This window comes from Schistocerca nitens, chromosome 3 (genome assembly GCF_023898315.1).
Source record: "Schistocerca nitens isolate TAMUIC-IGC-003100 chromosome 3, iqSchNite1.1, whole genome shotgun sequence".
Classification (NCBI taxonomy): Eukaryota; Metazoa; Arthropoda; class Insecta; order Orthoptera; family Acrididae; genus Schistocerca; species Schistocerca nitens.
Window position 1 is genome coordinate 647825411 of NC_064616.1, and position 25783 is coordinate 647851193.

The following is a 25783-nucleotide window of genomic DNA, read 5'->3' on the forward strand; positions in this document are numbered from 1 at the left end:
AGTTTGGAGTATATCATGTGAGAAAAGGGTAACTCGAGTTTCAGACAGGCAATGTTTTCTAACACCGTGCTTATTTGCAGACATAAGGTTCTCGATCTCAAGAAAATTTATTATATTGAAACTGAGACTATAATCGAGGATTGTGCAGCAAACCAGTGTTACGGTTATTGGTCTGTAATTTTGCGGGTCCATTCTTTTACCCTTCTTATATACAGGAGTCACCTGTGCTTTTTTCCAGTTGCCTGGGACTTTTCGATGGATGAGAGATTAACAATAAATGCAAGCTAAGGAAGGGACAAATGCCATAGAGTACCCCTTGTAAAACCAATTTGGGATTTCATCTTTACCTGGTGGCTTACTTGTTTTCAACTCTTTCAGTTGTTTGTCTATGCCACAGGTGCTTATTAATGTGCCATTCATATGGGAGTCTGTTTGATGGTACAAACAATTGTAAGTTTTGTACAATTCTCCTGCATGAAAAATTTCTTAAATGTGAATTTTAAAATTCAGCTTTCATTTGCTGTCCTCAACTGCCACACCAGACTGGTCAATGAATGAGTGGATGGAAGCCTTAGACCTGCTTAGCAGTTTTATGTAGTACCAGAATTTCTTTGGGTTCCCACCCAGATCTTTTGCTAAGGTATGATTGTGGCAGTTGTTCTATGCTTCATGCATGGATCTTTTCAAACATGTCTGAATTTCTACTACCTTTGCATATCCTCTTTTGAACCAAGAGTGCAACAGCCTTTGCTTCCTCAGCATTTTACAAATTTACTTGTTAAAGCATGGTGGGTCTTTTCTGTCCTTAATATACTTATTAGGCACATAGTGCTCCAGATCACGATTTACAATTTTTCAGTCATTTTTCACACAATTTTATTTTTAGCAACTCTTTTTTTCCTTAACAGTTCTACAGTTTTTTCCTGTAAGTCTTGAGTAACACCCATACAATTTACCACACTTAAGTACTCAGCGGGTTCTTTCAGAGGTGATCTTCGAAGCTGTAGGTATATAATATGTTTTTATGATAAAAGCAGCAAAGACATCTAGTCCTTTGGGCAGCTTCTGTTCAATCATTTAAAAACTCCTTGCTTCAGTGGTAATATCACAGTTATTGACATACTTGACCAATCTCTATACCTCTTGGTAGAGGTTGATCATTCACTTACATGTTGAACAGTAAGGAGGCATTGTACTCCCATGAAGTAGGTCATTCTTCTGTCATCTGCTTCTTTGCTCTTGCAAGTAACCAAGAAAATCTTATCCTAAAAAAGATTTCTGAAGAGGCATGCAAGATGCTATCCCAACATGATATTGTTGTGTTGTTTTATGTTTGTTGTTGTAGGGGTCATGGTCATTTATCTTTTTTTTTTCAGAGCTCCATAATGTCGTAAGTTACTGAGGAATCTACTCTTCAGCTCTTGAGATATGATTTCTCTTCAAAGACAGTGTATATGAGTTGAGTACTTTAAGTTTGAAGTATAGAGTTTTCCCTTTCGTGAATACAGATCATTGTAGAATCGTAAGTGGTTTTTTTTTCTGCCATCTTCTGCAAAATGAGACTGCTGAAATTTATAATGATGGCTGAGCAAGGCAATAGTTTATAACTTTTAGGGTCACTACAGTCTTCCCTTCTTTTGAAATAGATGCAACACTTGCTTTTCTCTAGTTTTTATGACTCGGATAACATTTAAGTCAGCTGTTCAACAGCTTCATCAATCAGCACCTAACTCTGGCCAAAGTGTTTGACTTATACCATCTGTAGAACATCAGGGTCAACAGCTTTTATATTCTTGTTTTTGTCAGGTCCATTTCATTTACTGTGAAAGGCTCAGGCTATGTGCTGTTTGATGTGGCTTCATGATGAATATCAGTTTTGAAAAGCCTCTTTCTCAGGTATCTTAAGATTCCGGGCCTTCTGCCTGTTTCTTCCTACATCAACTTCAGTTATCAGTTTTATTCACTACTGTGTATTTGATTCGAAGATGAACAGAATACTGTGTGTTTACTGAAGAATTTGGTCTCATCTTGGATGAGTGCTGTGGAGATTGTAGTAATTTTTCAAGATGGTAGTTATTTTTAAGTAATGCTCTAAAGATACCATAATGAAATTGTCACTCTGCAGTAGAGTATGCACATTCGTGAAACTTCATGGCAGATTAAAACTGTGTGCTGGACTGAGACTTTAACTTGGCACCTTTGCCTTTTGAAGGCAAGTGTTGTACTGCCTGACCTGTACAAGCACGACTCACAAACCTTCCTCACAGCTTTGCTTCTGCCTTCCAAACTTCACAGAAGTACACTCTGCTGCAGAGCAAAAATTTTATTCTGGAAACACACCCAAGGCTGTGGCTAAGCCATGTCCCTGCAATAGTCTTTCTTCCAGCAGTGCTAGTCTTTCAAGTTTCACAGGAGAGCTTCTATGAAGTTTGGAAGGTAGGAGACAAGCTGCTGGCAGAAGTCAAACTGTGAGGACAGGTCATCAGTCGGGCTTGGGTAGCTCATTCAGCAGAACATTTGCCCATGAAAGGTGTAGGTTCTGAGTTAGATTCTCGGTCTAGCACACTGTTTAACCTGCCAGGAAGTTTCACCCTGAAGATATGTTGTTTTCTGCAATTTCCTATTACAACCACATGTGAACAGATTATTACTGTCTGTAAAACATCTGTAATTGTGAAGAACAGGAGTAACTTATGATCTTGATATCCAACATGGGAGATAATTTAGAGCAATCTCTTTTTCTAAAATTCAATCTTCAGAGGTGTGAGTTATATCGTCTTCACCATCTATCACTCTTATATGATGATGGAAATTTACTGTCATGAATAAGAGACAATTTATGCATTTTAGCCACTAAAAGTACAGTATATCCATTTTCATTATCAAGGACATAAGCCTGTAGGTGGCTATGGCTGTTAAAATTGAGAAACATGGATCTTACTGGGTGACACACACACACACACACACACACACACACACACACACACACTGTTCTCTTCAGGGCATTAAAATCTTTTGCTTGGTGGTCTGCTCTTACATGTACAGTGTTTCCGTCCTGTACATGTAGTCTTTCCATAACTTAAATCATTCCTGGAACTTTCAATTGACTTCATAGTTGATCCTTGTGTGTGTTATGAACAGTGGACTCACATTCAGGTGGCACAGGGTAAAATCTTGGTCCACCCATCCTGATTTGTGCATTTTCTATGGCTTCCCCAAATTATTTAAGGCAAACATTGAAATGGTTCCTTTGAAAAATGTGCTATCAGTTTTCTTCTCCATCCTTGCCCAATCTGAGGTAGTGCTCCATCTGTAATGACATCACCAGTGGAATGTTAAATTCTAATCTTCCTTCCTTCCTATTGGACACACACAACATTGCCTTTCTTGTTTTATATAGTGTATAATCAGTTGTCTTTTAGCTCTGACATGCTTGAATTATTGTCCTGAAAAAGCAGTCTATCAGTTTGATGTCAGTTCTTTCCTACACAGTTTATCATCATGTACATTCTTTATTTGTGTGCTTGAAACTTGTGATGATTGCGGGGCACATAGTGCAAATTTTGCAATGACACTGATTTATTAATGGGAACTGTGTGATAAACACAGAAGTGTGGAAATGTCCAGTGGACCTGCTTGTGGATTTGGTGTTCAGTTGAAACCATAATTTAAACTCTCATAGGTTGGCTTTCTCCAAAATATCCATATCCTGACCATTTCCAGCATCACATTCTATCATCACCATGTCATCTTTGCCAAACTAATTTCTCAGTGGGTCTATTTCTGTTGTGTCTTTTGCCACTTTATTTTATTGAACACTCAGCTGTACAAAATTTGATATGATTGCTTTTCTTACTAAACTGCATTGCTCTCAGAACTGTTATTTAACAGCAGAATATCCTGTTGTTTTTTGCTCCTAACTTGATTGTAATTTTTATGTTGTAATTCTGCACCACATATATACCAAAATATTTGTGGAGACTTCACAGCCATTGCTCTTGGGACCAGTTTACATATCAACGTATACTTCTCAACCCTACATGGTTCATTTACTTATGGGTATTGGCTTCTGCTTGATTATGTGAACAACAAAACATGTTTCTGCACAGTTGTGTCATAATCAGTGGGTCATGTTTTATTCTAGTCTTAATGTCTTGAAGGTTAGGTTTCGTAGGACATCTATTAAATGGTCATATAACTTCTAATAGTTCCTCTCGTCCACATTTTCCTCCTGTGCATATACAGGAATAGAAACATGAATACATGTTGTTTTAGTGGACATTACACACAAGTTGAAATAGAGAACTTAGTGGAAATGTAACACGTGCTATGGGTTGGGCCCTGCAATCTCACTAACCTTTTTTATAGGGAAGAATTAGGCGGTAGTAGTTCTGAATTGGATATACTATTATTTTGGATTGTGTGTGCATGATTAGACAGTATTTTTAAAGCACTGGAAGTAACAAATCATATATGCCAAATTGTGTCTATTTTTTTAACATTTGAAGAATACATTTGTTGTAGTTCTACTTTGCTAAAAACACGGTATGTGTAACAAATTGTCACAAGAATTTTATTAACATTTTCTTTTCCAATCTGGTCTACAGTGCATTATTGTCTTTTGAATCACAATATTGTTGACAGAGGAAGTTCGCTTGACACTATGAAGTAAGTTCACTTAAAAACCATTTACGATTCCCCCCACATGTCAAATGATAGGCTACTAAATGAAAAAGGAACTACCAGAATACTCCTTAAGTCTGACAACTATTCATTTGAATTAAGGTTAGTGATATTCTTGCTCACTTAGTGATATTTCTCTGATCCAATCTGGACAAATTAGCACCTACAGTGACTGTTTTGCTTGCCAGCAATTCCAGCAATGGTATAAACATGCAACATTGGTTACTTTACTCTTCACACTTAGAGAAAATGAAAGTAAGAATTCCCTTGTCTGTAGGCCTTTTTCTGTGTATACGTAGTGTAAGTTGCGATAACAGGTAGGTAGTGGCCATAAATTGTTGTTTCAGTTTTATGATGTAGATAATTATTGTTCCTGAAAGGCATGCTGAACAAAATTTTTTGGCAGGTTGTCAGTGCTGATACAACTGAAAAAAGGGTGAGCAAAAACGGTAGTTCTTTTCAGCATTTACAGAAACGTTGTATATTGATAAATACAGTGCTGAAAATGTTTGGTATGATTAAAATCATGGTTTCACCACGTGTTGAAGACACTCACCACAGCACTCCTAGAACACCTGACAAGTCATCCAGTTTCCAAACTGCTCGTGCTGAGTCTCTGGGCCATCACAATGTGCTCTCTGTCAAACTCAGATAGCCTTCCCAATTTTACAAAAGGACAACATGTTCAGTGATATTACATGCATTGTGTGTTATGTGTGACTAGTAGGTGATGCTGCTATCACCTGAATGGGTTTATATCAGTAGTAGGTTGGTGGAATAATGTTCTGGTTGATCAGCATGTGTGTGCAGGTAATCACCAGAAAACCACTCTGTGGCGAACTGAGCTGTGGTCAACTTGAGATACCACTGGCCTTCGTGATCTGACAATCCTGACACCTTACAGGTTACTGTATAACCACATTAGAGGGCTAACATTTTCCTAATTTGGGAGGAACATGAAACAGATGGTGAAATTGAACTTACTACTTAGCACAGGTGTTTCCCTGCTACATGAAAGGAGTTAATAAAAGTCAGTTGAGATTGGTGGCTTTTAAGTGTCTTCGCTAATATTTATTGTGTTGGTCAGGTAAGGCTTCAAAAAAAATCAAAGTTACCTTTTAGTGTAGTAAAATAACTGTCATTAAATATTACCCACATATATTACGTGGAACTAAAGCCACGTTAAAAAATGCTAATGCTATTTGTTAAATAGAGGCCCCCACAGTCCATTGGAGTACTGTGGAATCAACATGACCATGAATCAACTCTGGTTTTGAGTGTGTTCACTAAAATAATCTGTCATGTTTCTGGGACACTGTGTGCTAGAGAGGAGCATATGTATGAAGACTAGAACAATGAGAAAAACTACAGTGCCTGAAAAAAAAAATTGCACCTGGGAAGACAAGATCGATTTTGGTCCGATGATGGCATATGCCACGTCGGGGATAGTAGATGCACTGACAAGGGTTTCTGCATCATCCGCCAACAGATAGAGTAGTGGCATAGCTACCAGAACACTGTTTATGTCTACCCTTTAATAGCACGAGCTCTGTCAGAAGGCTTAGGATGATGCAAATCTAAGAAGCAAGTAGGCAACCATGACACACACACACACACACACACACACACACACACACTTCCTACAGCAAACTGAGAGAGTTTGAAAAGGGTCAAATTGTGGCCTTCCAAGTGGCAGGGTGGTCCTGTCAGAGAATTGCCACACAAGCTGGATGTGCTGCATCAGTTGTGCAACACTGCTGGTATCATTGGTCACATGAACATTTTTTCAACCATAGACGAGGTTCTGTTCACCCATGCAGCACAGACGCCCATCAGGATCTTCGTATTGTAAGGGCAGCTGTGGCAGGTTGTACAGATTCACAGCTCAGATAAGAGGGTTTGTGAGCCCAGATGTGCCAACATGAACTGTTGTGAACCGGTTATTACTAGTGGGATTACGGGCATGCACATCTCTAGCCAATCTTCCACTACTCCAGAGCATCGATGCGCATGGACTGACTGGTGCTGTCAGAACATCATTTAGAAGACTGAATGGCACACCCTTGTCTTCAGCAATAAAAGCAGTTTCTGCCTGGACGCAAGTGATGGGTGTTTGCTGTGCGACATAGACCCGGTGAGCGCTGTCTGTTTAGAGTACATTCGTCCAGGCCTTATAGTCTGAGGTGTGATGCTACAACTCTCTTTCAACTTTTGTGGTTCTGGAGGGGACGCTACAGTGCTTGGTATGTGCAGAATGTTGTTAGGCCCATTCTTTTGCTGTTTCTGCAACAGGAAGATCATGTGTTGTTCCAACAGGATAATGCTTGCCCACACATTGCTCATGAAACTGAACGTGCAGCAACTTCCGTGGCCAGCACAATCCCCAGACTTGTCTCCTGTAGAACATGTATGGGATACAATGGGACAAAAAGTGACTCGTGCGACTCCTCAGCCAACAACTCTTACAGAACTACACGAACAGGTCGAGCAGGAGTGGTATAACGTATCCCAGGACAGTATCCCCCATCTGTATGATCAACTGGATGCCCGTCAGTGCCTACATTGCTGCCCGTGGAGGCTGTACACTCTGTACTAATATGGGTTTTTCAGCATGGTTCGATACCTGGTACCTCAGAACCTCTTGTGCTATTGATCTGTAAATATAATCATTTCATATACTCGATATACACTGTTGCAACAATAAATCTTGAGTGAATTTGAAATCTCTAAAAGGATGTACTATTTTTTTCTGGCAAGGTGTGTGACCATTTAAAAGAAAGTCCTAAAAAATGTGCCCTTCTAGACACTGAATAAAATATGACCCACTGGTGATAGCACGAATGTGATGGTTCAATCCAAATGAAGTGGTCCAGTAAAAATTAAGTTGCTTACTTGACCATTTTTAAATATTTTAATCTTTTATATGTGATTGTCCTATATTTGAGGAGTTCAAAACAGTTTTTAAAATAATTTATCTTGCACTTTACTGGATGGCGGCAATTTTTATTTGTAGGCGCGTAACGATTTTTCAGTCTGGAGACATTAGCAAAAATTTTAGTATCTCTGCAATGGGTGAAGTTACAACACTGCAATTGACATGATTGTTTTTAGAAAAGTGTCCTCTACAACATTGTCTATTACACAAAATACCCGAAATTCAAAAATAACTAGTCAAAATGACCTCAAAAATGTAGTATCCAAATTTACAAAAATCCACTTTTTAGGCCCAAAAATAACAAGCAAGGATTGAGTTATGAGTCTGTTTTTTTTCCTATAGTTAGATATCATACACAGCTTCATATAGAGCAAGAACCCTTACAAATGTTTCCTTAATTTTTTATGAATTTTTGAAATTTGAAAATTTTCATTTTTGTAAAGTTTGGACTGAATATAAAAATATGATTTTTGCACAGTTTGTACACCTATACAATAGCAATGTACTGTAAAAATTTCAACATTGATATCTGTCTGTGAACAAAGATATGAATTTTTGAAAATGAGGAGAGAATTTACATTACTCTACAACTGATCTTAGGCTGTTGCCTATTCATGTGTGATATTTGCGGGATGTAATCAATTATTATTAAAGCAAGGTACTGAATTATATACAAAAAATGGAAACATTAGTGAAATTAACATTTATATTATCTTGACATACTTAAAATAAATATTTTCAATTAACATCCTTAGAGATGCGACTGTTCCTAAACCTGGTGGTGAATGTTAAGAACACTTATTTATTAAGACAGCTTCTGTGATATAGAATTAGACCTCCTAGTTGCTGTGGTAAGCTCAAGCACTGAAAGTTTCCTTAAAACATTTTTCATTGGTATTCAAACTTTGTCACTAGTAGATTTCTTGAATGATTTTCTTGGACCAGCAGGTTGGTAAAAATGCACAAAAACGTCATTGTGTTCCAAACTTGTTCTTTCAACCTCTGCAAGCAATCACTGTCCATCATAGACACATGCTGCTATGTCGTTCAACGTTAAAGACAGAGATGTAATTTTACTAACACAATGATCCTCATAAATTTTGGTTTCTGAAGTTCGAACTAAGTTTGCTGCAATGCCAAGGAATTTGTGGAAATGCTTTGTTCGTTTTATTGCTATACAGTTCTCAAATCTGGTTTGAAGTGTTGTTTTCATATGCAGAACCACTTCTTCTTTCTTGATCAGAAAATAGGTAATGCCTTTAATATTGTCCTTGAAAAAAACATACATGTCCTGTGCTGTGAGAATTTGGTCTGTGGTTGTTCTTTGTTGGCCGGCTTTACTTACTTCACGTTTTGTTGTACCTCCTACTCCATCACATTCAAGATACAAAAAAGTGCCATTCAACCTCCAACCCAAAGTCTACTTTGTGGTTGCACAGATTTGAAAAGTTCTTTTTGTTCTTATACTGACTACCGCTCCATCTGAAAAGTATATCAGCTTCTCAACCTTGGGAAAATTTTCTTTTGTGTAATTTATTACATACCTTTGAAACACATGTACGGCCAAAGTGTTGTGCTCCAAGTAGTCGCTTAGAATGCAAATTGAAGAACTGCAAACTTCATCTTTCTCATGTTTAAAGTAGAGAATAAATGAATGCACTGTTGCCTGGTCATTGACCCAGTGGTACCCTTGTGTTGCATCCTGAATCACAAATGTAAAATTTTCTGCAAAATCAGCTAGCACTATACATTCAGTTTCATGAAGTTGTGCTTTTTTGTCCTTAAAAAACTTACTTTGGATTTTAGAAACATAGTGGTGACTTGAGTTTTTGTAAGATTCCAAGTACTCTTCCTGAGATTTAATCACTGTTATCATTTCTGCCCTTTCAGTTGTGACCCACTGTTTGAAGTTAATACTGTCCGGCATTTCCTTATAATGTTCGTGAAACAATTCAATAATGGTTTCCTTACCAGAGCATTTATTACACAAACTCATCATGCAGTCATAACTTCTAGTGTCACAGACCATTAAACCTAGTAACTCTGATCACTGAGTTTTGCACCCACAATCGTCAGTTTGACATTATGATGATATAAACAAACACATACAGAGTTTGTCCCAGAGGATCCAGCCAAAATAAAACCACTTAGGGTGGAGATCACAAAATTTTGACCTTCCAATTTTGCATTCAGAATGACAATTGTGAAAGCTACATAAAGTTCATTTAAATTTGACAGCACTAGTCATTTGTGCTTTGTTACTTTAACTCCATTTATAACAACTCTCTAGCTATCTTTGCAACCTGGGCACATTCTAATGTTTTCATCATATTGAAAAAACTGCTTTTATCTTTTTAATTCTTTCTTCACTTATACCTGCTCCTTTCTTCTTTCCTAAAACTGGAAGAATGCCTTGCTCTTTCACTAATTTTCGGGTTAGTTTAACCAAATGGTGAGAAATGTTGAAGTCATGAACTATTTTTTCTCTTGATCATGAGTAAGGGAGCAAACTCAAAATTTAAAATTTTTCCTCTTTAGATGTCACAGAACATTTAATTTTTAATTTCTCTATTAAGCTCAAATATTCAGTGTCAGTTGATGCTGGTGGTAGATTTTCTTCTTCTTTAGAAATAATGTTGGTATCTGTATTATTAAAGCATGAGTCAAAGTCTTTTCCAATTTTGTCTGAAATTTGTTGCACCTTATTTTTAATAGCTGCTTTTCTTTTTGTGGTACTTAATTTTATTATTTTCAAAGCTGGAGATAGGTCTACCTTAGAACAAGCAAAACCCAATATGCTAACAGCTTCCTCATTATGAATATAAATGTCATTAACAAGGTTAGATGATCCTGGTTCTGGATTCACAACAAATATTTTTGAGTAACAATTTGGGCACAGGGAATTCCCACGAATCACGTTATGTATCACTGGGGAAGCTGTTTCACACTCACATAACAAGGACAAATGTTCAAGTTTTATTTCCCTCAAACCTTTAGTAATAGGCTTTTTATGAACTTAGGGTGGACCACAGCACTTTCTTCCAAAAATGTGGTTGTACCTCAGAATATATTACTTCTCATGAAACTCACACACTGATGTTACAGAAGAACTTACTCGACATTTAAACAAAGTTTGTCTAACTTCATCAAAGTCATTGACATTTTTCAAAGTTTTTGAAACTGAACCATAAACTGTTTTGTGACACACTTCAACACTGTTCATCCATGTTATTGCATTCCAGTTAATCTCTCAAAATTAATTACTAATTACACACAGAACAAAGCACATAACACCTTCTACACTCTCGATGAAGTATGTACACCCACTCTAACAGAGGTTTCAGAACAGACTGATTACAACAATGCCACACCCAGCAATAATGTACTTCTTTATTGACAATAAACTTAAATGCAGATGGGTATTTTTATTACCATAGAACCAAAGCAAAAGCTACTATTTTTTAATATTGCATTATTAAAAATAAATCAATTAAATGAATATTGGGTGATAGTGTTAACTAAATATATGTCACAATTAAATTTTATGACAATGAAACAATAAACCATTTAAATAGGCAACAGCCATAAGATCAGTTGTAGAGTAATGTGAATTATTTCCTCATTTTCAAAACTTCAAATCTTTTTTCACAGTCAGATATTAGTGTTGAAATTTTTGCAGTACGTTGCTATCATATAGGTGTACAAACTGTGCAAAATCATATTTTTATATCCAGTCTCACCTGAGATAACTAACCCCTAACTTGAAAAAATGAAAATTTTCAAGTTTCAAAAATTCATAAAAAATTAAGGAAACATTTGTAAGGGTTATTGCTCTATATGAGGCTAGTAGTGTATGATATCTAACTATAGGAAAAAAATACTCTCATAACTCACTCCTTGTTTGTTATTTTTGGGCCTAAAAAGTGCATTTTTGAAAATTTGGATAGCAAACTTGGAGGTCATTTTGACTGGTTATTTTTTAATTTGGGGTATTTTGTGTAATAGACAATGTTGTAGAGGACACTTTTCTAAAAACAATCATGTCAATTGCAGTGTTGTAACTTAACCCATTGCAGAGATACTCAAATTTTCGCTAATGTCTCCAGACTGAAAAATCGTTACGTGCCTACAAATAAAAATTGCCGCCATCCAGTAAAGGTGCAAGATAAATTATTTTAAAAAACTGTTTTGAACTCCTCAAATATAGGACAATCACATATAAAAAAATTAAAATATTTAAAAATGGTCACTTCATATGGATTGACCCTGACGTAATATGTGTGGGAAATACTCCCCCCCCCCCTCCCCCTCAATATTAGATTGAACCCAGTTCCCATAACTTAGTCTGTTTGCCTGGCTCCTGTTGGAGCTTCGAAGGTGATTATTTTGTTTAATTCTTAATTCTGGTTTCCACGCCCATAATGTATCTGTTTACTGTGTTACTTGATACAGATCAGCCAATAGCAGCCACTGTATTAGCCAGAAGTTGGGATATGAGTATTATGACTTGCCAGTGGCCCTAATAAACTGCAATAATGGCTAAAATTACATATTTGCATCATCCACTGTAACACCATGAGGCATTTTGTTTTAAATGGAACTTCTTCCAGATTCTACAGACCGTCAAAGGACAAGTATTGATGCACCTAGCATTGTTGTTATGATTTTACTTTGCTTATTATTGTATATCTGCAGACATTTGTAATTCTACTGCAGTTGATTGAACAGATATTGTCAATCAGCAATGTAGACTATTTTCACTGCTAGTGCACTCACTACACAAGAGTTCAAATACAACTTCTTTTTCACCTAGTCAAGGCTCTACTATACTAGAGTTTTGACAAATACATTTTTAAACTTTGCGGCCGGATGATCTTTCTATTGTTGCAGTCATCAGTTACCTAAGGGAGGGAAGTCATGTGTGCCAGCTGTGTGAACTTCATTTGATTATGTTTTAGCTGTTTGTGTTTCATATTTTCTGAGGCGGAAAGTGGAGACCAGCCCAATACTTATGTAAATGACCATGGAAAGCTGCCTAAAAACCACACTTAGGCTGGCCAGTGCCCCAGCCATGGTCGCTAATCTGCACTGTGGATTCACGCTTATATACAAGCCCACCTAAAATATGGTGTAATATTCTGGGGAAATGCTCCAACTGCTCTGAGCACATTCAGAATCCAGAAGAGAGCATTAAGGATTATTAATGGGAGCAAACCCAGAGACTCCTGCAAACCCATCTTCAGAAAGTTAGAAATCCTAACACTGCCTTGCCTCTACATTCTTGAGACTCTAAAATTCTTCAGAAAACATATAGTGCCAACTGACCCCAGAGTCGTAAAAAATAATCAAATACATGAACACAACACCAGGAAAAACGCAAACCTGCATGTTATACGAACAAATACTCAACTGTGTCAAAAGGGAGTTTTCCACATGGGCCTCCAACTGTTCGACAATCTTCCCACTAATATTAAGTCCATTGAAGATAACATAGAATTTAGCAAAGCCGTGAAGTCATATTTGTTGTGTCACTGTTTTTACTCTGTAAATGAATACTTAGACAAGTAATCTTGCTGTTTGTGCTAAATTGAAAACATTGAGCAATATAATACATTAGAATACTATAGGCTTACATTAATACATGTTAACAATGTTAAATGACATTTTCCGACATCTGCAACACACTGTGTACCAACAGATCACATGGAATAAATAAATAAATAAATAAATAAAGTACGAGTCTGGCTCACCTTCCTGTCCTGGAAGCTAGCCCGCTGTCCATTACGCTGTATGAGGAGGTCACACAAGTGCACAAATACTGTTGCATAGTAATTCAATGTGGAGGACCTAAAAAGGGCCTTCAAATGTAAAGTGATACAATTCTGTCATGGACCTTCAGAAAGAATTTGTCATTCTGTATTGTTTGTTAGTGCTTTTGTATTTTTTGCTTTTCCAGATCTCTTCAACATTCCTTGTTTTGTTTCTTCATTTGTGACCTGTATTGTTTTACATTTAAATATTACCTTAAAAAGTATTTTAGCTTTCACCCAATGACAGCTAGTGTAAAACCTTCAGTAGCATCATAATTTTCCTGTGAAATTTGAATAGAGTGTAATTACTCCAATTACTCCAATAACTCTTATGCACATTTTGTAAGTTTCTTCTTCAAAACTATTTTCAAACAACAGAGAAGTTTTTTTATGTAAATGAAGTAGAATATGTACTTAACAGCCAAAATTCAAAAGATGACCAATATGAATTGGTGAGATAAGATACTATGTCAAATTAGTAGAGGTGGGACATGCTATGTGAAAGGTTTCATGATTCCATATGCAGACTGTTTTAGAAACACATTTCTCTGTAACTTACAAAATAATAAGTGAACAAGGTGAATGTAAGAAATGTTACTCTTTCTGCATAGTTATGAAAACACACTACCTGATGAAAAATATCCGGACACCCTTATGTATTGACTAGATGTCATGAGAGATAAACCCACCAGTATAACAGGCAGACGGGAGTATCGTGTCAGTAGACCCACAGCAGCAGCAGCAGCAGAGTGGGTCAGCCAGGAGAGCTCAGAGACTTCAAACGTGGATTAGTCATTCTATTTTACCTATGTACTAAATCCAATAGGCAAATTTCAACCCTTCAAAAGCAGCCAAACTCAACTGTTTGTGAGCTAGAAACATGAAGGACGAACCATAGCTAAAGCAAACCCAGACAAACCTCATGTATTGCCGGACAGGTATTGTCAAGTATTGCAGAGGCTGGTTTTAAAAAATTGCATATAATCAACAAAAGGAATATTTGTCAGTTCCAAAGTGATACCAGCAGCCCAGCTAGCACAGTGACTCTGCATAGGTGGTTAAAAATAGTCTAGCAGGCCCTTGTGATCCACACATTCCTGTAGCCAACACTAAGCAACATTTGAGGTAGTGTAAATAGTGATGCCAGTAGACAGTACATGACTGCAAATGAGTAATGTGGAGTGATGAATTATGCTATACACTGTGGCAATCTGATGGAAGGTTTTGAGTTTGGAAAATGCCTTAACAATGTTACATGACATCATGTGTAAACAGTGAAGAACAGAAGAGGTAGTGGTTTGGTATGGCGCTGCTGTGGTGGTTATGGAGTGGTTTCCTCATTGCACTTATGAAAATGCTAAATGTGGAAGGGTGTGAATGCGATTTACTGCATTGTGTACTGTGTACAGTAGAGAAACAATATGAAGATGATGATTGTATTTTTATGACACCCTTTCGTGAAGCAGCATTTGCGAAGCAATGGTTTGTGGGCAGTAACATTCCTGAAATGGACTGGCCTGCCCAGAGCCCCAACCTGAACTCTGTTGGAACACCTTTGGGATGAGTTGGAATGTTGACTTAGTTCCAGACCGCAGCATCCAGCCTCACTACCTACTCTGGTTTTGGCTCTTGAGGAACAGTGGGCTGCCATTCCTCCCCAACAGACTTAAAAGCCAACATAATAGTGAAGGGTGGATGTATCCCATATTTAAAAAAATCTGAATGGTGTGAAAAGTGTCAGTTGACCCTAAATAACGAAAATTGTGAGGTCATCCACATGAGTGCTAAAAGGAACTCGTTAAACTTCAGTTACACGATAAAGCAGTCTAATTTAAAAGCCGTAAATTCAAATAAATACCTAGGTATTACAATTACGAACAACTTAAATTGGAAAGAACACATAGAAAATGTTGTGCGGGAGGCTAACCAGAGACTGCGTTTTATTGGCAGGACACTTAGAAAATGTAACAGACCTACTAAGGAGACTGCTTGTCCGTCTTCTTTTAGAATACTGCTGCGCGGCATGGGATCCTTACCAGATAGGACTGATGGAGTACATCGAAAAAGTTCAAAGAAAGGCAGCACATTTTGTATTATCGCGAAATATGGGAAAGAGTGTCACAGAAATGATACAGGATTTGGGCTGAACATCATTAAAAGAAAGGCATTTTATGTTGCAACGGAATCTTCTCACGAAATTCCAATCACCAACTTTCTCCTCCGAACACGAAAATATTTTTTTGGCACTGACCTACGTAGGGAGGAACGACCACCAAGATAAAATAAGGGAAATCAGAGCTCGTACGGAAAGATATAGGTGTTCATTCTTTCCACGCGCTATATGAGATTGGAATAATAGAGAATTGTGAAGGTGGTTCGTTTGAACCCTCTGCCAGGCACTTAAATGTGATTTGCAGAGTATCGATGTAGATGTAGATGTAGATGTATATGTAATGTCTACTAATAAGTGTACAAGTAGTTTGAGAATGTAAGATGCTAGCAGACAAAGAGCAGCAAGAAGTGAGGATATCAAAATGTTTGTTTAACTGCAGTACAATACAGTCTTCATTTCAGCTTATGAGAAGTTGCTGCAGCCACTGGTATCAGTCCAACATCTGTGTGGAAATTATTATATGGTTCCAAGTTACATCCCTACCACCTGTCACTGACACAGGAGGTGAATGAAAATCAGTTCAATCAGTTTCTCTCTGTGAATAAGCCATGAATATGAATATGAAACTTCCGGGCAGATTAAAACTGTGTGCCAGACCAAGACTCAAACTGGGGACCTTGGCCTTTTGTGGATAAGTGCTCTCAGACCAGTACACAGTTTTAATCTGCCAGGAAGGTTGATAGCAGTGCACACTCTGCTGCAGAGTGAAAATTTCATTCTGGAACCATGTATAATTTCACTCTCGAAGCTTCACAAAGTATAGTGTCCTTTGATGAAACCCACATTCGTGAATTATTGTGTGGTGAATCATCATCATATATGCTAATGTGAGGCACAGAAAATCGTAGGTGGGTTAGTCATGTTGATGGTAAGAGAAGGTGGTCTATTAATTTGTGGTATGGAATTCTTCGAGATGAAATCATCAGCTCCTTCAAGCATACCCTGAGAGGTGAGCTATATCAAGCTTTTACCATCAACAATTTAGATGCTCATGTTGACAATTTAGACATTGGAGGTGACATGTAGATTCAACACAATGCTCACCTAGTTGATTCTATGAATGATGTTGCACAAAAACTGATCAAATATTTCCTGGAAGATGGTTAGGACATAAGTGTTCCCTAGGAATAGACCACAAGGTTGCGTGACTTAACACCACAAGATTTTTCTTTGTTGGGATATCTAAAAAATCATTTTTGTCACCGAACCCACAATCCCAGATGACTTAAAACAGCGCACCCAGGAAACTTGTTGTTCTATGATGCTGGCAAGTTCTGCACATCTTGTCCACAGGTATTTTAGAAAGCACATTGACTTGTGCATTCAAGAAAATGGGCACCCATTTGAACACTTCACTTAAATGAACATTCCGCCATTTGAACACACCCAGTTGTGTACAGCATGTTACATCCCCTCCTAAAACTTTGAATGTTTCCATCTCTGTAACTAAAACTGACAGAAATGTGATTTAAACTGATTTATGCACAGTTGGTTTAAATACATCAGCTATGTTATAGAAGAAAATAATGTTGTATTTAAAAAAATTATCACTCATTGTTATACCTCTCAGGAAATAACTAAATAAACTATGTTCACAACCCTGCAGAAAAAGTAACATTTCTTATGTTTACTTTTCTAAATAAATAATCCATTCAGTTATTTTGTAACGTAGAGAGACAAACATATTGAAATACCCTGTATATACAATTATGCAGAAACACCCTATCTAGAGAAAAGGAAAATGTAGATATAATTTGTATACGCTCTTTTAAACTGCAGTAAGTAATACTGTCCTCAGCTTGAAGACTGGTTGTAATGCCACAGTTTTGTTGGGCAAAGGTCCATGGAAGGAATGGTGTGTACTTGTCTTTCTATGACCTTTGTATTGACATATCCAGTTTGTGATGCACACTGAATGTGAATGCTAGTGACTTTTTCCACACATACAAATCATTGTCAGATACGAAAGTATCGTTAAGTGACAGATAAAAAATTCCTTTTACTGACCATGGGTATAGCACTGAATCTTTGGATTTGTAGTCTGACATCCTCTTGACTATTGAGAAACAAGCCCAAATTTCAATGAGGAAAGACAATCATTTTGATCAAAATTACGTAGCTACAAAAAAAATGAAATTATGGTATGCCATTATTCGCTAGGAGAACCCATCTGGGATTGTTTGGCCATCTGATGCATCTCTTTCTATTTGACAGCACTTCAGTGACTTGTGTGTCAATGAAGATGTAGGGAATGATTTGGACAACACACACTAAGAGTGTTCAAAATTTATGTTTGATGAAAAGTCTTGCATGTACTCCATAACACATTAAATTTTCATTTGATTAAAGAGAAACTGTTAAATAACTATGTGAAACACTGTGATGCAGTCACATGGAATATCAAGTATCTACAGTTTCGGGTAGCCATTTGATTTTGTGAGAAGGGAAAAATCTTTTTTTTTTCCAGTGTTGTTTATGTATTGGACAGTTAAAATAATTTTTTGCATTTGTTATTTCATACATTTGCCTTTGTAATTTGTACAGAAAATATCTGATTATGTAAATAATTGTAAATTGTTAGTTTGCTTTGACTTTATGCACTGACAACTTTACTAAAAAGTTCAAACTCAAATTTCTGGGTGTAATATCCATGTTCACCATTGTCAAGAGCTAAAAATCTGTCCACCTGACTTGACTGCCTTATATTCAAAAGAACTTCTGCTGTTACTTGTAGGTGTTCTGCAATAGCCAGTCAGAATGTTTCCCAGAAATTGACCGTTATGTCTCTGCCCAACTGTGGTCATTTACATGAAGTTAAGGTTGGAGTCTAGCCACCACAAGCACTTCAGGTGTTGACGTTGACTTCTCTGCTGTTATTCTACTGCATAGGTTCTGTCATCATCAAACTTGGGATACGGCTTTTGTGTGTGTGTGTGTGTGTGTGTGTGTGTGAGAGAGAGAGAGAGAGAGAGAGAGAGAGAGAGATTTGTAAGACACATGTGTCTTTGCTTACTCAAATTCCTCAATCCAAAAGGCCATTAAACATTGAAATAGAGGACAACGTAAATGCAGTAGCATAATTACAAGCCTCCCTGCTCCCACCTTGACGTAAAGATCAATTCCCTCAAGCCAGATGTGAACACAATTGATGATTACTGATTGGCCACTTTTCAAACATTTTGTGAAAGCCACACATGATATCAAAAGCCAGTGTGAATATTAGAGGGGACAGATTGATTTTTATATGACAGTGAGAAAAAATGCTTATTATCCTCATAAGCTCAATTTTTAACTTCAGTTTAATGTGGTTTATGTCCCAAGAACTTTTTTATTATTGCTTGCTACCTCTAAAAGCTCCACAGTCATACTCCAATATAAATTGTTTAGAACTTGCTAAACAGATAAATGCACATTCCTGGTGTTTTTTAGGGTGGACGGGATCAGATTGGGATGCTCTAGACCCTGCAATAGTAACATCATCACGGCCAGGCAGTTCAAATCATGGTCAATCATGGGTGCAGAATGTTCCTGTCTATACTTCTGCTCCTCCACCTCCGCCTCTGCCTCCAGCCCCTTCGGACTGGAGCTCCATGTCGCAGCCTGTACCTCCACCACCACCTGGGTTTGGGCACCGACATGTCACAAGAAATCACAGCAGCAAATCACCACTGCATGAGGTTTCAAAGAGTTGAAAGTAAGTATCTTTTATATCATTGACTGTTACACATTCAGTCAGTCATAGGTATTTCTTGTGTTTAATTTTTGTTTGACAGTGTCAGAGGACACATCCTGCCACCATTTAAACAAAAATAAACTTACACAAAACAACAGTGTCATTCAGTATAGTTTCTTTGGAACACGCATCACCCAACGTTCTGTTGATTGTCCACCTCCGTGTTAAAAAATTGTTTTTAATGTTATTCTTCTATTTAGTCGAAGTAAATTATTCTCATTTTTACCCATTTGCTGTTTTAGGTTGAAAATGGGCTGTGAGTACAACGAAGTGCATGCCATTTGAGGTGCTGCTTTGGTAGCTGCTTGCATATATCTAGGAACTGGATTATGATTTTTGTTTTACAGTATTTATGCTTGTGTGCTGCTCAGGATTACCAAGACTGTGTGTGAGATCAAAATGCACTAATATATCATTACATATTTTTAAAACAAAAGCAATAATGTTTCCAGAGTTTAAAAGAATTGTGTGTTGGCTTTCATGTACTCTCTAAGAAAAGACTGTTTTTGGGAGAAAGTTGAGAAATTGAAAAAGTAACATAATAGCTCCTGTGATTGATTTTGGTAACTTTTGTGACCTTTACAAAAGTAAAAAATGAATTTCTCTCTCTCTCTCTCTCTCTCTCTCTCTCTCTCTCTCTCTCTCTCTGTGTGTGTGTGTGTGTGTGTGTGTGTGTGTGTGTGTGTGTTTGACAAACAGGAGTTTTCTTGATACACCATCTTGTTTCTGTGGCATGGTACCACATTGTCCAATTGTTTCTTTTCTTTCTATATTTTTCTTACCAAGAATGTTAAAATTTCAAAATAGTTTACCAAAGAACAACTCTTGCTTTGCCAGATCACTTGGTGAAGTGCCTTATTAATCTATGTACATTTATTCTGTTCTGAATGAAATAAATGGGTAACTGCAACTGTTCCATTTGTTTTTTGGCATATTTTCTTCAGTTATAAATTTTCTTTTGCTCAGATATTTTGAAGAGGCATATACTTTTTTCTTAAGTTATTAAATTTTATTTTGCTCAGATATTTTGAAAGTGATATGTTAATTAGCAATGCAAGTTATCTGACAGAAGTAGATATTAAGAAAGTGTACCAGTGTTAATCGTACATCAAGAATTGTACATGTCGCAAAGAAACAGTGTAAAAGGATATTTACTTTTATTTGATACAGTGCTGTAATGACTTGTTGGTGCTTCATTGTAATGCTTTGTAAGTAATGACAGAATGGATTTGTTTCTGATATCAAACTTGTGACACTCTATTTTTTGGTACATACTGTAACAGAAATAAGAAAGACTGTGAATTTGTTGGTTAGCAGGAAATTCATGATTTTTATTGGGCTCTGTGCCTTGTGAAAATAAGATTCTTGAAATGTTGACTTTCTTTTCAGTTCTTCTAAATATCTGTTTTTACTTTGTACCGTACGCTAATTAAGGCCCTCAAAATTAAATTAAATATTTGTACACATTGAAGAACTTCACAGATTTGTAAAACTGTAAGTTTTACACCTCTCTCTGCAACTGCAGGCAGTTTCAGATACCTGTTCTGTTATTCAATGTACAAAGCAATTGTTTGAGTTAATGTGCAACTTTAATAAATTAAGTAATTTCTATATGTTGATATAATTTTGTTATAAAATCCTTTTGCACTGTTTCTAGTGACATTTTGTTTATTTACAGCTTATGCGTTAAGGTTGTTAAACAGTATAGTCATAACTGTGAGAGAGTGATTACTGTCTTTTATAGTTAATTAAAGTGATTTGTGCAACGTGAGGTTTATTTTTATAATTGCCTGAACTGTGACATCTTCCTGTGACTTTCGTCCTTTCTGTTACCACATTCATTCAACTTTGTTTGCATATTGTATTTTGTAATTTGGTAACTGGTGTTATATTGTGATGTTTATTGTGGTACAGATTGTACTTAGTAACCTAGCAGTTTGATTTGCTATACCACAGTCAAATTGCTCTTCACACAAAACTAAATTATATATATGATAAAACCTGAATATAATTATTGCAACTGTGCTGGTAATTTGTTTGAACTCTTTAAGTTCAGACATTTATTTGTATACAGATCAAACCTTTTTGTATTTACCTGTAAATAATTAATTTCCCCATTGTTTAAGTGAATTACAAAATCGACATGCATGTTTTGCTTTGTTCTGTCAATAATTATAATATATTTTCTGTGGCAGTAATTATTTTCTTGGTGTTTTGAAGAATGCTCAGCAAAGAAAATGATGGTATGTTCTTCACACCATGTGTCTGATTTTTGAGCTACTTCATGTAGCTAAATTTCATCTGTGGCCACTTTAATTTTAAGTTACATAGACTTTAGGTTTGTGCAACATAAGAAAATGAGACTCGCAAAACAAGTAGTATTTTATTGATAATTAATGCTTTTTTCCTTTTTTGTGTAATATTTGTGATAGTTGTTTAGAAACATAAAGGCATAATTATAATTGTTTTGAGTCATTAACTGAGAGGAAAAACACACAATCTAGGTTCTGTTTTGCTTCAGTAAAATGTAAGAAATGAATCTGAGCTATTTTTGTTTTCCTAAGAGATGATTCAGGCTAACAACTTCAAATTATTTTACATAGCCTCCTGCGTTTCCTTGACGTTTGTTGTAACCTTTTCCATTAATGTGAATGTGTTTATTATATACATGAAATTATCATAAGAAAATGTTCACTTTTGCTGTAAAGAAATGGAAAAATCATGGATCACCTTCCATAAGTGAAACTTTCAATGCTTTCAAATCGCATCATGTCTAACCACCAAAGTGTTTGCTTGTCATTAGAGTTCTCACAGATCTGTGGCTTTCATTAAGCAAGCCAGAGCATTTTAATACTGATTCTCCTGAAGGTACATAGACAATTACAGCATTTTTCCAGTATCTTCATTGCAGGTGCTCTCTGCAACATTTGGAATTTAGCTTTGTTCAAGACAAGTAACAGGTAATTCACTATCCTGGAATCTCTATTGATTTTCTTCCCTTTTCCACCAAACTAACAGTATGCTCACAATGGCAGCATTTGCAAACAATGTCAACATTAGTTATGCAATACATTACTAGTAAAATCCATTGTGTATCCCTGTACAGTGTAGTATAGATAAGTGTTTCCAGGTCTTCTGTTTGCCTTGCTTGCTACTGCTATACTTACTTTAATTGATAGCCATTCTAAAACTGGTAGTACTTTACCATATTTTAAGAATTCCCAGACGACACTATCAGCTTCAAATAAAAATGACCATTTGAACCTACGTGACTGTTGTTTCCAAAGTTTTTACTTGGGAGTTTATTGCCAACAGTGAACCTGACCATTCAATTCTACTTTCAGCTAACAGAAAGAGTATAACTGTCATTCTTCGTATCTACCCCATATCTTAGTTATAAATGTGTGTGTGCTTTCCTGAGGTCTCCTGTGCCAGTAGCTGTGGTAGATAATTATGTTTTAAATAAAACAAGATCTGGGACTGTCCATTCACAGTAGTTTCTTACATTTCTAAGAATTAGCATATCATCCTTTCCTAGCACAATAATTTCATATCATTCCAATTGTTGATCATGATTACTTAACTGTAGTTATGATCTATGTCACTATGGATACTGTAGGTGATAATTTTTTTTCCAATTAGCTGTCACCAGAGTAACTTATCCATACTTTTACGTGATTACAAAGTCTGGAGGTTAGTTATACAAATATTTCATTAATGCACTTGAACTTCTCCAATTAAAAGAATGTGTATAAAATCAATTTGAGCCTAATGGCCCTAATGCTTTCAATATAAAAGGAAATCCCTCACTTCAGTCAATACCTGGGCCATTGTTCCAATATATACCATATTACACTTAACATTGTGCTATGATTCATATTGAATTGCACTGGCTGTGTGTACCCAGTATTGCTATTTTTATAAAGTGAAATCAGTTTTGGACATTTAATTAAGAATTTTTTGATGGTTCATCATCAATAACTTTTACTTTTATATTTACCTACAAGAGATTGCAGATGCATTGAACCACTTAAAACCAAAGTGACATCAAAGGTTCTGAAAGTGATTTCATTTGGAAGAAACATTCTTTGAAGAGTCACACATTCAGCCCAAAGTGCTTGACTTCAAGGAAGGTTGTTTGGCTCTGAGGAGAAGTATCATTTAAAGTACTGTAGTTGTTGGAGCCTTGAAAGAAAGATATTAGTGTATGAACTGTATTGCTCAGGCTCTTCAAAGAAATTGCTAAATGTCTGTACAGTGATTTTTGTATTCATCTACAGCAACAACATTTAATGTAGCCCTCCAATTTCAATGTTGTGTGTTCATGTTACACACTTCACTGTAAACAGCTGGTATCCTTTCCAGATCATGCAGAAGCTATCACTGCTTTAAAACCATCTTCATTTATAGTCTCTCAAATAAGGTGTCATGATTTTGCCATTTCCTTAATCAAAATTGTAAATAATAACTCATGGGTATAACTATGTCTTCGATAATTTTGTAAGTAATTATGTGGTGGACATTTTCATTTAACATTCTCTCACTTTCAGCACTTGAGCAGACTTCGTGCAAAAATGAAGTGTTTAATGGAGTAATGAATCTTGTTTGTAACTCTAGTGAGAACTATGGCTGAATGAAACATTAACTAAAGTATCTTGGCTTTGAAAGCCAAGAATTGCTTGGTCGGGGAAGTGAGAGATGTTTTATTAAACTTGAACAAGCTGATACAAGTAAAAAGTCAGAGATAGCAAGCTGTTATGTTTGTGTTTTGTGTTAATTATTTGAAATATTAATTAGAGCACAAACATATACTGCACAGGTTACAATGTTGTTTGTTTCTTTGCATTTTGGTTATTTTACTTGGCATTATTTTGAGCTCTGTTGTATATTCTTTGTGATGTTATGTATTGTTTGTGACTGTTCAATGAGGCAGGTCCTATCACAGAAGAAAATGTATGTAATAATGGCTAATTTTTGAAAATATAAGAGACATTTTTGCTGCAAAAATGTACTTCCTGAATTCTTACTCAGCAAACACTGGCTATGGTTATGATATTTTGATGTGGAGCATAGCAAATGCTTAAAAACAATTTACTTGATCATTACTTTGTTTACATCTATGTACAGCAAAAACCTTTCATTGTTGCATTTTTTTCTTTGCAAACAGTGTATTGTTTAATTCTGTACCATTTTGAAGTAACAATCAACATTTCTCATTAAATATCACTTTACGTGTTTGGGGGCTGTGGAATAGACAGTCTGTTTTCGTGTTGTGTGTGTGTGTGGGGGGGGGGGGGGGGGGCACGTGCATGTGAACAGGTATAATTCAGTTTTCAATTTCACATTATTTAGTTTTCAAATATATGCATTCATTTGGAACAAATTGAAAATAATGTGCTACACTGTAAAATGTCATGATACCCAGTTTCTTATGACAGTGAGCATTATAGGAAATTTCAGAACTAGGGTTTTGAAACACAGTTAGTAAATCTATAGCTCTTCATTTCCTGTTTCTGATATTATGTTTATGTTCCCAGAGCAAACTCAGTGGTATGGTTCAGTGAAGATTTTAAAACTCCAATTTTTATTTAAAACATTCTCAGTGTCTTGTCATGCAATAAAAATTTCCTACATGAAAATGTAATTGGTGCACTTATCACTTATTGACTTTCTTATCAAAAGTGCAATGTAAGAACAAAAATATTTACATCTTTGAACACTAATAATAAGTAAAATCAGATGTAAAGTAGTGTTCGCAAACAACTACCAATTCATTCATTCTTTGACTGTGCATATAATAAGCTGCCTTATGAAACCACCATTGTTATAGTTAAGGTTTTGAGCACTTCATGAACGGGCTGTACATAGCATACCTGAAAGGACTAAATGTGCTTTAAAAATTGTGAATTGATAACAGATGATTTGCATACACTCCCCCCCCCCCTCACCCCCCTCTCTCCCCCCTCTCCCCCCCCCCCCCCCCCCCGCCCCGCCCCGCCCCGCCCAAACACACACGACTTAGCTTAAAACACAGTAGTTCATGAGCCACAGATTTCATAAAATGAAGAGGAACATAAATAGCTCAGCATAAATAGTTACATTATCTTGATGTGGTTAAGACATACACTACAAATGTTTACAAATTCCTCTCTTGCTAGTACCGCTCCACCCCAAACTTGGTTTTGCCCTGTTATTTCCTCTTAAGACTTTAAGCTTAAATTTGCTTTATATAGTGGCACTTTATACATATACCTTGTTCCGAAAGGAATATTGTCTGTTCCTTTATTTTAAATTCTATCTGCAGAAAAATATGGATAGGCACCACGCCATTTAATATTTCAAGCATTGTTGTACACACACTCTCTCTCTCTCTCTCTCTCTCTCTCTCTCTCTCTCTCTCTCTCTCTCTCTCATATGTATTCCCCACCACATGCCCCCCCCCCCACCCC

General features: G+C 36.4%; 1 protein-coding gene across 2 annotated transcripts in view; it reads left to right on the forward strand.

The window, feature by feature from the left end:
* LOC126248604 (myb-like protein Q) overlaps window positions 1-25291 on the forward strand; it is a 221544-nt gene extending 196253 nt beyond the window's left edge. For both annotated transcript variants that reach the window (XM_049949740.1, XM_049949741.1), the window contains 2 exons: window positions 19031-19295; window positions 19577-25291. In XM_049949740.1, the coding sequence (XP_049805697.1) occupies window positions 19031-19293 (263 nt within the window). In that variant the 3' untranslated portion in view covers window positions 19294-19295; window positions 19577-25291. The remainder of the gene's footprint in view (window positions 1-19030; window positions 19296-19576) is intronic.
* The last annotated feature ends 492 nt before the right edge of the window (window positions 25292-25783 follow it).